The 18050-nt window shown below is 38.4% G+C and overlaps 1 protein-coding gene and 1 pseudogene across 6 annotated transcripts in view; both read left to right on the plus strand.

The window, feature by feature from the left end:
• KYNU (kynureninase) overlaps positions 1 to 18050 on the plus strand; it is a 130753-nt gene that overhangs the window by 37010 nt on the left and 75693 nt on the right. For all 6 annotated transcript variants that reach the window (XM_027591421.2, XM_027591417.2, XM_027591419.2 and 3 more), the window contains 2 exons: positions 6780 to 6900; positions 15981 to 16063. In XM_027591421.2, the coding sequence (XP_027447222.1) occupies positions 6780 to 6900; positions 15981 to 16063 (204 nt within the window). The remainder of the gene's footprint in view (positions 1 to 6779; positions 6901 to 15980; positions 16064 to 18050) is intronic.
• On the plus strand, positions 16685 to 17341 carry LOC113919547 (annotated as a pseudogene).

The raw sequence follows: 18050 nt of genomic DNA on the forward strand, positions 1-18050 counted from the left end.
ACAGGGTTGCCTTGAGGGCCCTTAGGGTTGGTCTTTTATAGACAGCTAACTTGAATCCTTTTAACATCTCTTTTGATAGCACCACTGAGCAAGGACTAGTGATAACACCTTCAATGGCTTACTTTCTTTGTAGGGTCTGGTTATTCTTTGTTGGTCACAGGGGATTATCATAAAAAAAGACACCTCACAGGCCTAGGGCAGGATGGTCCAGTTTGTTCCCTTATCTCTGGTGTCCCCACACCTCCACATTTTGGGTATTTCTGTGAGCCTGATCACATAGCCCCCTATCTATTTCTCCCTATCTAGCCCCACCTGTCCCTTATTCACTGTTAACTAAGGTCATTAGGGTGAGCGCTAATACGATATGAATTATAAGAAAGGGAACTTCAGAGACAGGTGGAAAGATACACAGGCATCATGCGTGGAGAACACCTGTGAGCCTGAAGAGAGGCGTTGACTCATCAAGTAGAGAAACCTAGGACACACCCTTCCCTCATAGCCCTCAGAAGGAACAAACTGTCAACACTTAGATTTGGATTTCTAGCCTCCAGCACTGTGGAGGTAATATATTTCTATTGTTTAACCACTCAGTTTCTGGGACTTTGTTACAGAAGCCCTAGCAAGCTAGTACAAAGGATTTGTAACAGTGATACATGCAGGTTGGTCGGGGGACCTCGAGAAGGGGCCCCACAGGACTAGCCAGGAGGGTCTTGACTTAAGGCAGGATGGAAATCAAACGTGAGCCAGCAGTAAGTAAAAGAGTTTATGGAAGATACATAGACAGATGGAGGGCACATCGCAGAGACTCAGAAAGGCAAAGAGTCTGAGTCTTGTTTTTGCTGGAGTTTTTATTGGGGATTGTGGTCTGGTGCATGTGTCCTTTTATGCATCCGAGAAATGGTCAGAACAAGGACAGGGTCCAGGTGTCCGTCATAAGTCACTCATTCCCTGAAGCCAGGGGTCTTGGTGTCAAGGTGTTTGGAGTTAGTGGTCTGGGAGAACATTTATGACGACCCTGCCCAGTCACTCCTTAGATGTTAACTGTTGTGCTGGAAAACTCCAAAGGTAGCATTATCTCTTTGTCCTTTACAAGGAGGACTTGTGCTATTTGCATTACAAGGCATGTGTAGAGTGGGGTGGGGGTGCATGCCCTAGCAATAACAGAAGCTGGAGCAAAGGGAAAAAAAAAATGGCTTTTTTTAATGGGGTCTCTTCAGTTTCCCTGTCTCAACAGGAAGCAGATATTCCCAGCTCAGAGTATTTACAGAAGATGGAGACTTGACTGTAAAGGAAATTCACGCACTCTTTCAACATGCCCAGTCTGTGCTTCAATTTGGAGAATGACCATAAGACCAGGATCAGAAAACAGTTTTTGTAATAACATTCTGTGAGAATACAGTGATATTTGTTTATATATTGTTTATGGCTATTTTTATGCTTTAGTGACAGAAATGGGTCATTGCAACAGATTGTATGGCTCACAAATATTTACTTTCTGGCTCTTAAGGAAAAAGCTTGCCTTGCCCTGACTAGAAAAAGATCACTGCTTAGGGGTACTGCCTATAAGGGGACAAAATGAGCAGATGTAGCAAATAGTCTGGTCTGGACACAATCAAGGGTGCCTCAATCATAACACCTCTCAGTATTTTCTCAGAGTAGTAGACTAGGACACTATGGATCAGGAGGAAGACACTGAGACACTTTATTTACATTTTCATCCCTAAAATCGGATGGAGCCAAATCTAATGGAGGAAGATCTTCTTGAAGAAAAGAAACAAAGACACTAAAAGAAGAAAAAATGGAAAAAAAAAAGTTAGTTACAGTCCTGAGGCATTATGACTTAACCAAAATTTGGGACCCACCAATATGACATGTGTTAATAAAACTGAAGTTTATTTTGAAAAGGGAGAGATTACAGTAAGTTCCTAATGTCCTTTGTGAAAAGGCCATTGAAATAAGAGAGAAAACCAAGAAGAATATTGAGAAATCACAAAAGCTTATGTGCAAATTGGCAACTCCTACTGGCAGAACATCAAATCCTCAATGTGCTTTAAAAAAGTTGTCAAAAGACAGAGAATGTTCTGGGGCGCCTGGGTGGCTCAGTTGGTTAAGCGTCTGCCTTCGGCTCAGGTCATGATCCTGGGGTCCTGGGATTGAGCCCTGCTCAGTGGGGAGTCTGCTTCTCCCTCTCCCTTTACCCCTCCCCCTGCTTGTGGGCTTTCTCCTGTGCGCTCTCTGTCTCAAATAAAATTTTTTTGAGACAGAGAATGCCTGGAAGAAAAAGAATGACTGGTTTATGTCAATCTTGACGAGATTTTGGAAGACAATGTTTTCAGAAAGGTCATGAACATGAAATATTAACACCAGAATCCACAAGATGTATAATAGTCAAGCCACAGGCACTGAAAGACTAGGAAGTATGTTCTTATCTAGCGCCCACCCATTGTCATGGATATATTCCAGAAGACTCTAGACTTGGACTTTAGCTATAAAAAAGCAGCAGATGATGATCAGTAATAATTGATGTAACAATCAATAAAATTTGACGTGACAATTTTCAGGATGAGTCATGGCTGGCCCCAAGGTCCAGCAAGGAATGAGTATCTGGCGCGAGCCAAGCTACTCATGCTGTTTGACAAAGTCCAAGTATGGGGGATAATCCTGAAAATCAGGAGACTCCACAGCTGGCTCCTGCTACTTCCTTTCATTTTATTGGCGGCAATCTTTATAATCTTGGGATTTTTTTCTGGGGTTTCATGATAAAATGGTTTATAAATTTAGTTATGCCTATGCAAGCAATCATAATGAAACTGATTCCAAAAAGGCTGACGATGGGCCAAGAAGTAAAATTACCCAGTGTCCTCCAATCTGTAATTCATCTAATGAGCAACGCGGAGTTCTTTGATAAGCTTCGTTTAAGGGAGCTGCTGGATCCAGGCCCAGTAAAAATTCCTATTGATGAGATCCCACAGGCACCTCAGAAGCACCGGGGTTCTAAGAGAAGGGCATCTCATTGTCGTCGTTCCCACAGTACAGGGACCTCCCTATGTTGCATACAAATAGGAGGCCACCTCTCGTATGCCCCTTGAGGCAAGCCCTGGAAGAGGATTAACTTCCTTACCCCTACTCCTCCCATTCCTTATACTGGAGTTGATAATGAAGACAGAACAAATGGTATAAGATTAAGGGAAAAAGGGTGCGGGCATCATCTGACAGCCTCTGGGAAAGGATTAAGAGGAGTGATCCTCTGTGGTGTCTGTGGAGCGAGGACAAGAGACGAAAACATACAGAAATGGAATAAGTACTTTGATAAGATAGGGTGCACACATTGTAAGCTGCCTTTGGAGAAAGAATAAACTTTAGATAACCTTTAAGCAAGAGTAAAAGAATGGAAAAACAAGGAAACATTCTAATGAATAAAAAAGGTCCCTCCGAGGCTGTCGGGCGGGAGATGCTTACAACCTGATCCTGTGTCTGTGTCTCCTCACTCGCCGACGCCGTCCTTTCCTTCAAGAAACCCTCTCCTGCTGGAGCTGGGCTCTGCCAGGTATCCTAACCAATGGGGTCCTCTTGGCACAAATGCAGAATAACTCCTCGTATTCGGGGAGTAAATAAAGATCCTGTAACTGAAGAAGATCCAAAAGCTGATGACAATTTGGGAATGCCATGTTCAACTTCTTTTCCATTCCTGTCATACATATATAAAATATGAAAAAAAGGTGCTGGGCTACAATGAACAGCAAGGAGTAAACAGGAAAGAAGGGGAGAATGGAAAACAAATTTGAACTGTATAATAATAAATACCTATGTGTGCGATGTAGTCTTTATACAGCAGCTATCTGAGGGCCCTCTCGATACCCTCAAGGGCTCTTGAAGGTTGTCATTTGAGTCCCATACCTCCTCCCCACAGCATCCCTCCTTCCTGAGCTATCATAGGTACTCTGTCATCGTTGGTTATTGGCAAGGGAATGGGGGAGGGCCATAGTTGGTCAGTATGTATGTATAAAGATGGGAAGTGGTTCCCTCCAACCTTAGGTCCTAATAGTCCTCCTCATATTGCTTGCTTCATTCTCCCTTTTCTCCAAGAAAACAAACCATTATGGCAGTTCTGAGAGAGAGAGGTACCTACAAGTGTGGGACCTACAGGAGATACCACACAGGTAGATGAATGTGTTATAAGTAAAACTTGTTTGAAGGGCAGTGGTGTGAGAAAAATAAGGCGAATTCATAATTTATTCTACAGAATCCAACAGTAAAATAAACTAGTTCCCAATGTTTCTTAGAGTTAAGAAGAATGAGAGATGACTAGGAGAAGGAGAATCTTTTATTTGGTGCAATTAAAAAGTCTCTACTATCCTTCTAATGGTGTGGGTTACTGTACTGATTTAAATACTTAGTTCAAATTTGAGCCATGCGACATCAATTAAAATATACGGTAATGAGTATAATTTGCAGTCCCACACTGGAGGTATAAAAATGGTATAGTTTTTCATTTTTAAAAAAATGGAATCAAACTGGACACCTACCAAATTTGATGGAAAATCTTGGTTTCTTTATTTGCAGATTTGTCTTCTCTCTTCCTAGGGGAGTGCTAGGGGTCCGCAAATATTTGGAGGCTTCTTGGTATCCAAGAAAGAGGTCTGTGAGGTGAAGATGAACTCCGTTGCTCCCCCTTGCCCCAGCGTCTATGGCCATTCGAGGGCAGGTGGCTTCCCTGGCAGCAGCCTCTCCTTCCCATTATCTAGTCCCCAAACACCCCTGCAAAGCCACTTTTGGCTTCCCTGGGATCTTTAGTGGAGCCAGTTGCCGAGGATACATTCTTTCCTTTTTTCAGTCTTAGGAAAGCAGTTTCATTAACCTGGTTCAATCCTCGGAGGCCTCTGTCTCATTTTCCCTTAGCATACTATGCTGCTCGAGGGAAGGCGGACTGTCTTTTTCCTCTCCTTTTCTAAGTTCTAGGGCAAAGGCATGTAACAAAAGACAAATTAACAAGATAAAAGCATAATTTTTTTTTTTTAAACACAGGTTTTACATGAGAGGGGAGACTTCAAAAGGAAATGAAGACCCAAAGAAGCAGTTATACCTGAGTTTTTAATGCTAGGCTTGATGAAGAGTGGACGTTTGTGGGGAAAATGTGACAAGATAACAAAGGGTCTGAGCTAAGTGTAGTGAATTAGGGGAAACAGTAAGGCCTGTTTCCTTGCATTCCTCTCAGGGTCTTGGAGATGAATATGTATAAGGAGGGCACCTCTCACGTGAGGGTTTCATGACCTGCTTAGGGGACGGTCAGAAAGTCCTTGCACATGCCGTTTCTCAGATTCCCTCAGCTTAAAATACTCACTATGCCGAGGTGCCCGTATTTTAGTGTAGTGTGTGTAGTCCTGCACCCCATCACTGCCAAGAACATCAGTTTTTAATAACTTATTTATCATTTTTCTGGCATAAGAGAAGCCAAGGCTTAAAGTTCTGCTTATCTTTCATGTTATACAGATCCAATGGGACTAAGGTGGAGAGTGGTAAACTCTCTCTCTATTCTTGTGGGGTTTTATTTTTTTTTTTTAAGATTTTATTTATTTATTTGAGAGAGAGAGAATGAAAGATAGAGAGCACGAGAGGGAGGAGGGTCAGAGAGAGAAGCAGACTCCCTGCTGAGCAGGGAGCCCGATGTGGGACTCGATCCACGGACTCCAGGATCATGACCTGAGCCGAAGGCAGTCGCTTAACCAACTGAGCCACCCAGGCACCCCTCTTGTGGGGTTTTATAAAGTACATGTTCTGGATACTCTAATCTGCCACATTACATACTGCCGATTGAATTCTCAGATAATGCCATTTGATGTGCTTTGAGACTTTTTAAACAAACAACCAAGTAAGAGGAATGTAGTGAAAGGAGATGGGGAACCATGCTTTTGTCTGGCATGGGACAAGATAATTTAGTTTACATTTCTGCTTTTCTCTCACATTGAACACACTTTCAAAATGACTTTCTAAATATAAGCAGCCCGCTATGTATTCATCTGTAAAAGCATCAGCAATGAGAGAACAAGACAAGACAATGGGAGCAGGGATCTGGGTGATTGGCTCCTCATGCTGGGTCATTGGTGGGGCTGACACGCACGGAACATATTTAGTCTTCGAACATGGATTGGTTTGCTAATAAAACTGCATTTGTTACTGTCAAGGGAGAGTTGTAAGACAAATCTACTAAAATTCTGATTTATTTGACTAAGACATAAATACAGAGAACAATCTGCCTGCATATATATTAATATTATGTGTATAGAGATATAGAGTGAAAAAATGTATAAATCCAATATATCTATTTCAGATATGTAAATACTCATTTAGATATTTTTTATTTGCCTTATTTACAACACCAGTTACTGCAGCGGTTTAGTATGTGCCTAGACTCTGGTAACCTTCTAGTATGACTAGATGGGCTGATGATACACTTCCTATAAAAGTTCTGTTTTTAACTTTTTTTCTATTGCCTTCATCTATTTATGACTGGGAATAGCTGCTAATTTAGATTTCCTCATGGAACAATAAATAATGAGAGATCTCCACAAAAGTCTATAAATGTAAATTATATTTTAAAATACAAATGTAAAAGATTATTTTTCTGAAAACTTGATATTATCCTTGGGAAGAATTATGTTATTTATTATCCTTATTGGAATTAATTATATTAATCATTTGTATTGGATCAACAATGCCAAATGGAAGAAGGTTAATTAATTGAATAAGCATTTTTTTTTTTACATGTCGTTCTGTTTCAGTTGATTTATCTTTAGTGAATAAGGATGAAAATGCCATCTATTTCTTGGGAAATTCTCTTGGCCTTCAACCAAAAATGGTTAAAACATATCTGGAAGAAGAACTAGATAAGTGGGCCAAAATGTAAGTATTATTTCAAAAGTTATCATTTGACATCTCATACAAGAACTTTTTTTTTCCTCCAAATTTTTATTTAAAGTCAAGTTAGTTAACATGCAGTGCAGTATTGGTTTCTGGTGTGAAATTTAGTGATTCATCACTTACATTCAGCACCCAGTACTCTTCACAACAAGTGCCTGCCTTAATCCTCATCGCCTATTTAACCCATTCCCCCACACACCTCCTCTGCAACAACCCTGTTTGTTCTCTATATAGTTAAGAGTCTGTTTCTTGGTTTGTTTCTCTTTTTTTCCTCTGATGTTCATTTGTTTTGTTTCTTAAATTCCCCATTTGAATGAAATCATACGATATTTGTTTTTCTCTGACTGACTTATTTTGCTTAGCATAATACTCTCTAGTTCCATCCACATCGTTGCAGATGGCACGATTTCATTCATTTTGATGGCTGGGTAATATTCCAGTGTGTGTGTGTGTGTGTGTGTGTGTGTGTGTGTGTGTGTGTGTGTGTGTGTGTGTTTGTGTATTTAATCCCCTCTTCTTTATCCATTCATCAGTCGATGGACATTTGGGCTCTTGCCATAATTGACTACTGTTGGTAATGCTGCTATAAACATTGGGTTGCATGTATCCCCCCTTCAAATCATTAGGAACTTTAAAAATCACACTAGGTTGTCTAATATTTGGAAAGGTGTACAATAGGCTCCTAGAAGTTTAGGACATAGAGGAACCTTAAGAATCATGTCATTCAATACTCTCATTTTATTGATAACATAACTGAGGATCAGTAAATAAGGTCATATGGCAAGTTATGACAGAGTCAAGAGTAAACTTTCACAATATTAGAAAAAATAAGTCCCTCTTCCAATCTAAATCATGTGTAATTATTTTATTTTATTTATTTAATGGCTAATAAGGGAGTTAACATTTAGAGTGTAATTCAATGTTTTCATGAGTTGTTCTTGCTAAACTCTATTACACTAATTTTTATAAATAAGGAAACAAATTTGTTGAAGGGGAGAAAAAGATTACTGGAGCAGAAGGCCACTGCCCTCTCCAGACTGAGTGTGCTTATTGAGAAGATACTCCATTTGGGCTTAGCTAAACAGGTTTGCTCCAACCATGCAAGAATCTGAAATCTTAAATCCATTTTTTTCTCCATCTCTCTGTTCTACTTTTACTCTTCTGCCTAAGAAACCCCCGACACTCCCTGCTTCTCTGGATGCTTACCTTCCTTAATCCCAACCTTCTCGACCATGCTGATGATCTCTCCCTAATTGCCCATTGTATTAATCACTGTAGGGGGATAGGCAGTTTAGAGGTATCTGTTTTCATTAGCTTCATATTCTCAACCATATTATAAATCCCTTTAGGAAAATAATTTTATGTGCTTTCATCCTTCCTCAGTAGTTACTAATAAAGCTGAAACTAGAAATGTTTTTAAAAATAAGTAACTATTATAAATTAATATCATTTTAATTTTTTTAATATTTAAAATATGAAAAATAAGACACATGAAAAGGTGCTCAACATCACTAATCATCAGGAAAATACAGATCAAGACCGCAGTGAGCTATCACCTCATACCTGTCAGAATGGCTAAAATAAAAAACACAAGAAATAACAAGTATTGGCAAGGATATGGAGAAAAGGACCCCTCGTGCACTGACGGTGGGAATGCAAACTGGTGCAGCCACTGTGGAAAACACTATGTATGTTCCTTTAAAAATTAAAAATAGAATTACCGTATGATCCAGTAATTCCACTGTTGGTTATTTGCCCAAACAAAACAAAAGCACTAATTGGAAAAGATGTATGCACGCCTATGTTTATTGCAGCATTTTGTATAATAGCCAAGATATGGAAGCAACCCATGTGTCCATCCATAGATGGTTGGACAGTGGGGTGTGTGTGTGTGTGTGTGTGTGTGTGTGTGTGTGTGTGTGTGTGTGTGTGTGTGTGTGTATTACTCAGCCATAAAAAAATGAAATCTTGCCATTTGCAACAACATTGGTGGATCTAATAGTACAATGTTAAGTGAAATAGGAGTCAGAGAAAAACAAGTAACATATGATTTCACTCATTTGTGGAATTTAAGAAACAAAAGAATGAACAAAGAGGAAAAAAAAAGAGACCAAAAAACAAACTCTTAAGAGAATAAACTGATGGTTACCAGAGAGGAAGTGATGGGGCATGGGTGAAATAGGTGAAGGGGATTAAGAGTACATTTATCATGATGAGCACTGAGTCATGTGTATATTTGTTGCATCACTATATTTTATACGTGAAACAGATGAACTCTGTATGTTAATTATGATTGCATTTTAAAAAAAGAAAAAAATACTAAAAATGAGTAGAAATATTCTTAAAATACATCCTGAATATTAAGATCTGAAAATAGATATGAGGAGGAAGCCAAACCTGAAGGTCAGAAAAAAAAATGCAGGAAAATGAAACTAAATCAGAAAAGAACTCTGACCAAGACATTTGGCTGTCATTCAAACTCCAAATGTCGTCTTCTTTCTTCAGTTTTCACGCCACTGGTCTTTCATATTGGGAGCAGTACCTCTTTTTAAAGTTTATTTTACACTGACTGTGCTAATGATTACTACCACAGGCATTAGATTACCCTGCAAAGTTCTTAATTTCAGGGGTTAAGAATATAAATTTGCACCTCAATGCAAAAATCATAGAGGTTTAGATAATTTATTAAGCCTGTTACAACTGTATCTGCATAAGTTGTATGCATAAATTGAAAAATAAATATCACCACATTTGGAAGCATTTTGCTTAGCAGGTTTTAGTATTTAAAAAATGAGGGTCATACTTAATAAAAATGGTTAATATTCATTTTTGGCCTTAATATAAAAGAGAGCAGAGAATTAGATTGAATTTGAACTTTAGAGAGTGTCCTTGCCTCTTGGATATTCATTCAGCAAGGCTGTGCATTTTTATCCTTCAGGCATTTAAAAAAAGATGCTGCCCTGCCATCCTATTCATCTCTTCGTGATTACCCTATTTTATTAGACTGGTTGATTATTTTCAAGACTTTAAAGTTATATTCCAGGAAAGTGCCTTTCTGTCATAACACCCTTCTATTGTTGTTAACTTTCAGTTTTATATTTTACCTTGTGACAATAGAAAATTACATAATCTTAATGCCTTCTACCAATTTTTCATTAGACAGATGATTCAGAAAAGAGGTGCATATTAATGCTTCAAGCAGTGTAAACCACATTTAAAAGACTTCTGAGAAAAAGATTAGATAGCTAGTTAGCTTTATTTTGTCTTTGCTTAGTTTTATTTAGTCTTCTTGCTTTCAGTCGTGGTGGCCCAGTCAACGTCACACCCCCTGTCTCTCTGTTGATGTCGTGGTGTTTGAGGGGCAAGGTCAGAGTCGTGTTGTGTTCTGTCCTGCTGCCCATCTTTGATCTCAAAAGTGTTTGTTCACTATTTCTTTGGTCCTAAATAGTTAGCTTAAAATTTTACTCTGGCCTTTTCCAGCTAAGATTCTGTTGGGAGGAAAACTTTTCTTCTACCAGTTTACAGCCTGTTGGTTGAGGGCCTGTGGATTCATCCATAAGAGATTAACGGAAGTTTCTTTCATGGGCATGCAGAAGTACTCTACAAAAAGTGACTCACTGAATAGCTAGGAGTAAGGGTTTATATACCAGTTTAACCAAAGGGGGCAGTTTTAGGGCTTCAGTAGGAGGTATAGAAAGTTTTATTGGACCTTTTCATTCTGATGATAATGGACATATCCTTCCTGCCTGGAAGCTCCCCTAGAGGGAGATTGATGGCATCTGAATTTGCACCTCCTGGTGTTGAGTCACCTTCCATCTGTGAGTGGGCTAATGGCAACTATATTTTCAGGAGAGTCTCCTTAAGTCAAGGAGCGTTTCTTTCTTAGGCTGCTGTTTGTTCACATACTTTTAGTTTAAAGTAATCTTCTTGCCACTATGGTGGGCTGTTGGTCCCTTGACTTCCCTTTCTGACTCTTGCTTTTGTTTTTGTACTAAATATCCATGCACATGTTTAGTTTGCTTCTAGATCCAGGGCCTCCCATTACTGTGGTGAGTTTTCCTGATTACCTGTTCTTCACCTTCTCCAGCCCCACTTCTGCCCTACTTCTTAGCTGATACCCAAATCAGGCCAGTGCCTTCCTCTCTTCTTGACCAATGGAAGATTTTGAGAAGGACTGAGTCAAAGAGAGCTACACAGTTACTAAATACTCTAATGCAAACTGAAATTAGTTGCTTAACAAGAAAAAAATAATATTAGAAATGTATAATCTTAACAGTAACATAAAAATCAGAGAGTCCTTTGACTAAGTGAGATATTGTTCTGGGATATTGATAACTAGTCTGACTGGCCATCCAAGCCATATAAGCTAGGAAATACCACTTGGCTCATGGCTGTTATGTCCGTGGCTCTGTCTTTTATGTCCTATCACAGACATACTACCTACCTATCTACAAAATAAACCGTCACTGGCCATAGGGCAGCCCGATTTTATAATTCATATAGCTACCGACTTTGATTACTTACGCTAGAGGAAAGTCAAGAATAAAGGCATACTTAGAAATATTTTTGTGCCTAAATGACTTCTTCTAAAACTTTTAAGTTATTCAAGACAAAGCAAGGAAAATAAAGCACTTACTTCTGTGGGTTTTAAGTGCTTATTATTGTTATTTTCAACTGTATGTGATTTCCAAAGTAGATTACTTTACTTGGGAGAAGTATATTTGTTTTGGGAAATAACAATATTCAGATATTTTTAACATTCTGAAATAGAAGAAATTTATGGTGATTTGACTCATTTGATAATATAATTAATTGCCAGCAAAATGGGGCTATAACAATAAAAAACAGCATTGATAGGGGTCTGTGGGTCTGCCAGAATTTGTTTTAGAACATTTAATATTACATATTTATATATTACAGATTTATTAACGGCCCAGATTATTTAAAGGAAAATAACATGGGCTAATAATCACAGTGGGAACGCTTGGCTAGAAGAGAAAGATATATCCGATATATCCATCCCGAAGAGCACATTGTAAGTTGAGAAATGTATATTTCTCAATCTTGTCCCTAAGATACAACCACAATAGTTTAGGTCTTCTGCGTTGTCATATCTACTCGATAAATGATTTTCTTTCTTTCTCATGGGAGCAAAAAATTGACCCAGTTGTATCTTTATAGATAGACCCGTGTGACACTTTAGGTAGGCTTATTTAAGAAGAAAATAGCCCACTGGATTACATATTAGGAACAAACTGCGTGCTTAGCGGACAGTGACTGACTTGAATGGCAATGTGTGCAGAAAGGGTGCTGGTGAAGCACAAGGGGGAGGCGTGCTTCTGCAGACACTGCAGTCTCATTCAGTTCATGTGTTCCTTTAAAAAAAAAAAAGTTGGGGCACCTGGGTGGCTCAGGTCATGACCCCAGGGTCCTGGGATTGAGTCCCGCCTTAGGCTCCCTGCTCAGGGAGGAGCCTGCTTCTCCCTCTCCCTCTGCCTCTCTCCCTGCTTGTGCGCTCTCTCTCTGTGTCAAATAAATAAATAAAAATATTTTTTTAAAAAAAAGTGTATTCTGGGGAGAAAAAAATGCTCCCTCTACCCCCCTTTATTCAACAACTAGACCTATAAAATAAACTGACAATAGACAGATTAACAGGAAATAATAATTACTACTTATTAATTATTAATATGGGCATGAGGGCATCCCGGGGGGGGGGGAGTGAATACCAAAAAAAAAGAAAAAAAAATCTGTGAAATTTGAGAGCTTATATGTCATCTTAGTAGGGGAAGGGGAGGAGGATGTAGGCCACTTAGGGGAGAATAAATGATTTTTAGGAAGGATGAAAGGCACTTAGAAGAACAGATAGGGGATGTGATAGTTTGTGACAAAGTCTTCTGGTGTGGTGTCGACTTCTAGTCTCCTCTCGTGGGACCAGAGTCAATCTTCTCTGGTTGATGAAATTCCTGGGGAGAGATTGATGATAGTTGAGTTCCTTTGGAGGACCTGTCTTTAAGCAGATGGGGAAGCTCAGAGGAAGCTTGTCCCTACACTTGCTGTTTTTCAGGTGCCTTCAGCTCAAGGTAATCTTATGCCAAAGGGGTGAATTTTGGTGTGGCATAGTCCACTGCCCTTCAGTATGAATAAGAAAGTATGTGAAAGTGTGTACATGGTATGACATGTTACAAAGATTTTCCTAACATCTGTGGTGGCTAATCATCAATTGGATCATAGATTAAAAAAAAAGTGGTGATATTAAGGATTCTGTGATGTCTTATTTCCTTGGGGGGGGGGTGGAGACAGGGAGGAACTTTTTAAAAGCCTGGCTACTTTTTATTTTTGTAGGGTGGTTAAAGTAGAGTCCTCTTTCAAAGAGGATCCTCTATTAACTTCCTAATTCGATTTTACATCCTGAAATCTAATTTCATGAGCAGATAGCACTCTGTAGACATATCCGAGCACACCCCACTCGGGGGAATGATGAATGCTGCTGTCCTGAGGGAACTGTCTGCCCCGCTCTTTTCCTTTGCAACACTTGTAAGAGAAGATTGCAACTACGCTGCAAGTAGTAGTTCTGAATGAGAGCAATGTAATCTTTCTTAACTCTGATACATATGTTTAAAAGTGCACTGTAATCTACATCAAGGCTTTATAAAGACAGGCCACTTTAGTTTGAGTTTATTGGGGTAACAACTTCCTAAATACATTTCACTACCCCAGGCTAGTGGACTGACAAAAAGGAAAGAAGCAGACTGTGTGTGATATTTTAAAGGTGGTGGGGGAGATGCCAAAAGCATGGCTGGAAGAAACATACTCTTAAAGATTATTACCATGGTGTCTACCAGAGTGAGAAGTAGGTGGCCTACTATTCTGAAACATAAATTCTCTGAGGCAGAACATAGAATTTTACTACCTAAATGTAATAAGATGTATTGTGCTATCAGCAAGGCCACAGAGCCCTATGTGATTATAATAAAAAAGGATCCAAGTATCTGCCTTTAACTACCATTTAATGATAATGATTTTTGTCTTTAGCATTTATATTGGAAGTCAAGAAAGAGGCAAGCTGCAGGCTATCTAATAATAATATGAATAATAATAACTAGCAATTGCCCTTCTCTTCCTCCTTAGTTCTTAGAGTTTCTATTCTCAAAGTCCTCTTACCTCATCTCAGTTTATACGGTAATCAAAATATTAGTTTAAAAATTGCATTGTACCCCACATGCCCACGCAGTAGATTTACGTTAGGGAACAGTCAGAAAAGGGGTGCTATGTGCCAGTCTCTTTTACATGTTATCTTACTTATTTTTCACAGCCATTCTTTCAGGTACATATTGCCACCCATTTACTTTTACTTTTACTTTTACAGGCTTTATCAGCTTATGATACGTGTAGTCTCATAACCGGTGGTGACCTGGAATTGGCTCAGACCAGGCAATGAAAGCCAGTCATTAAATATTAAGGATTTTGGTTGATGCCAGGAAATGGACCACAGGGGATATTCACATCATGAAAATCAACAAAGGCTAAAAACAGGGCTCCTTTCATCCTATTAACCCACTGCTGTCTTGGAGAGAGAAAATAATTTCCCCAGACCCTTTGGAGTTCTTAGCTGAGACCCCTGTAATAAAAGACAGCTTAGCAAGAGGAAAAAAAAACCTGCACAAGTTTATTAGCACGTATAGTCTTGTACACACAGGAGACACTTGGGGGACAAAGGACCTCCCCCTCCCCGCGATGACTTAGAATTTGGGCTTAAATCCTATCTTAATAAGGAAAGGGGGAGGACGTAGGCCACTTAAAGCGGAATAAGTGATTTTTAGGAAAGATGAAGAGCCCTTAGAAGAACAGATAAAATTTACCATAGGTTGTGACAAAGCCCATCTGAGTGTGGTGTTGACTTCTAGTCTCCTCTCCTGTGGCAAGACTCAATCTTCCCTGGTTGGTGAAACTGCTGGGGAGGGGATTTATGGCAATTGAGTTCCTTTTGAAAGATGTGTCTTCAGGCAGATAGGGGAGTACAGAGACAGGCTCTGGCTGCACTTGCTGTTTTCAAGTGCCTATAGCTCAAGATAATCAATCTACCACAGCGACATATTTTGGGGTGACATATTCTGCTACCCTTCACCTCTGAGAACAGGTTTACCACTCACTACTGCCAGCTTACTGAATTTCAGAGTATAGATTCAAGCACAGTTTGCACTATAGAAAAAATACCGGGCTCATTCCTTTCTCCAACTTTAGGGAGTTTGGGGGTTCCTAAGGAATTAAGAACAATTAATTCTGAGCTTCCTGCCGCAAGTTGGCAACAGCACATTTAGTCACTCCCACCTTGATTCTTTGTTTCAGTTTCTTCTTCCATATTTCAAATGTTATTTCCTTCCTCATTTAATGGAAACTTCTTTAGAGTGTAAGTTCTCTTACCTCTTTTGTGTTTTGCCATTCTGCCTACTGGGATACTTACTAGAATAATATAATTGAGCTAGAATATGGGAGATGAAATTGCTAGAAAATAGGTCAAGATGTAATGTTGGCTTTGATTATTGCCAAGTTTATCTATCTACTTAAAATGTCATCATGAATATAGTCACATTTTATACACTTTTGTTTAGTTTACAGATTGTAGCTGTATTTAAAAACTGAATTTACAATCATTTTAATTTCTAGCCTCAAAAAATAGTAGCTATGTTTTAGTATAGATATTACTATATGCTACAGGTATACAAGTAGAATGTTCAAATAGTCTTGATATTTTCAAAATAGAGAAGAAAAAAACAATATCTTAGACTCTAAAATAGAGTAAAATAATGAAGTAGTACATAGGCAATCTCAACTACCCTCCAATAAAACGGAAATTAAAGAAATTAAGAAATGACAAGTTGAAAAATAGAGTTCTCAAGTATTACTTTAGGTTTTAAAGAAGCACGATTTTGTATAATTACTAAAACATTACAAAGATTCATTTAGAAATGTCCAGTTGCTAATGCTGATATATGAAAAATTACACATGCACACACATACACACACACAAATCTAATAGTGTCTATGTCTCTTTTCAATTTCAGGGGAGCCTATGGTCATAACCTAGGAAAACGTCCCTGGATTACAGGAGATGAGACTATTGTAGGCCTTATGAATGACATTGTAGGTAAGTACAAAATGGATTTTTCCCAAAAGAATCATAAAGGCATTATCATTTAGATATAAACCTAGATTATAAAGTCAACATCTTATTGAAGAACATCCTGGTTTTCTATTTTAACCCATACCAGTAAAAAGTGAACACACCGTTAATTCAGACTTGAGGGCTATAGCAAACATCACTGGGTTATTTGGCACAAAAATAAAATATTTAATTGTGTTTTCTTGTATTTTTTTAAATTTTTTATTGTTATTGTTATGTTGTTTTTTTCTTGTATATTTTAAGACTAATGTTTACTCCCCAATAAAGAGCACAGGCATTGTATTTATTTATAATTAAGCTAATTTCATAAAAATCAACTTAAATGAATTTTCTAACCCTTCATTATATGATAAAATAAACACTGACCTTTTCATGCTAAAATCCTAAAACACCAATCAGGTTTTGGCTCATTTCAGTTTAATCCATGGTGACTAATTTTAAATTAAGCTGAGAGTTGTTAGAAATAATATGGTTGATGTTCTTTATTTATATTTATGTATATATTTATAAATATACTTATATATTTATAATGTGTTTCCTAAAGTGAGTTATATATACTCCAGGTAGTATTCAAGATACTTGTAGATGGGGCCTTGGGGGGATGGTTCCATTGTGGCGTCAATGCAGAAACGACTGCAGAAAGAACTGTTGGCTTTGCAAAATGACCCACCTCCCGGAATGACTTTAAATGAAAAGAGAGTGTTCAGAATTCAATTACACAGTGGACTGCAGACATGGAAGGTGTACCAGTTACCTTATATGAAGGGGAAAAATTTCAACTTCTATTTAAGTTTAGTAGTCGATATCCTTTTGACTCTCCTCAGGTCATGTTTACTGGTGAAAATATTCCCGTTCATCCTCATGTTTATAGCAATGGTCATATCTGTTTATCCATTCTAAGAGAAGACTGGTCCCCAGCGCTCTCAGTCCAGTCAGTTTGTCTTAGCATTATTAGCATGCTTTCCAGCTGCAAAGAAAAGAGACGACCACCAGATAATTCTTTTTATGTTCGAACATGTAACAAGAATCCAAAGAAAACAAAATGATGGTATCATGATGATACTTGTTGATGCCACTGTTATCATCCTCCTAGCAGAAGATAGTCCTACTGAGAAAATGAGCACTTTGATCATTCAGTCTTTGAACTTTAACCTTTGACTGGAAGTGACCTATAGGCAATGAAGACTACTTCCTTTTACTGCATTTTTACTCGTGTGCATTCTGGGCGCATGTTGATCGCTGGTTCAGTTCAGGCAACTGACATGCTTTTATTAGTCATACAGTATTAATGCAGGTGTCGGGAAATGTCAATATAATTCCATTTTTTATTTTTATTTTTTTAAGCTTTTGGAAAATTTCCAGGTCCTCATGTATTGTGCAATAACAATGACTTCCTTGGCGGGTTTGGGACGTTCATTGCTGGCAATGGACGTTTAATAGGAAAAATTTTCATTAATTACTGCCACCCAATAATTAATGCATAATAGGGCCTATGAAATGAATTTATTGGTTATAGTGGGATTATAAATAAAGTGAGGGACCCAACATTACTTTGAAAGTCACCCCAACTGTTTATATTTGGGTTCTATGTACTGTGATCCTAAGGTTAACAGCATGAATTAACATGCGTCTTTAAAGGACTGTAGTGAAAGATCATTGCGTATTTATTGAATTGTTTATATCTGCTGTCAAATTGTTTTGACATGGAAGGTTTTCAAGTAACATTGGCAGAGAGGTACAATATTCTTATCCCTGTGGTGAAAATAAATTCATTTGTTGTATATAGTTCCTCAATCTCTGAAGTAAAGGTATGAGTAATCTAGGTTATGAATGGTTGAATCAGGGCTTGATTTTGGAAGTAAGAACAATGGCAGTGATGAAACTGCTGCAGTCCTTGATCGGGGCTTGTTTGTACAGTAACGATATTTCCAAGTAGATTACACTCTGTTAC

This window comes from Zalophus californianus, chromosome 3 (assembly GCF_009762305.2).
Source record: "Zalophus californianus isolate mZalCal1 chromosome 3, mZalCal1.pri.v2, whole genome shotgun sequence".
Taxonomy (NCBI): Eukaryota; Metazoa; Chordata; class Mammalia; order Carnivora; family Otariidae; genus Zalophus; species Zalophus californianus.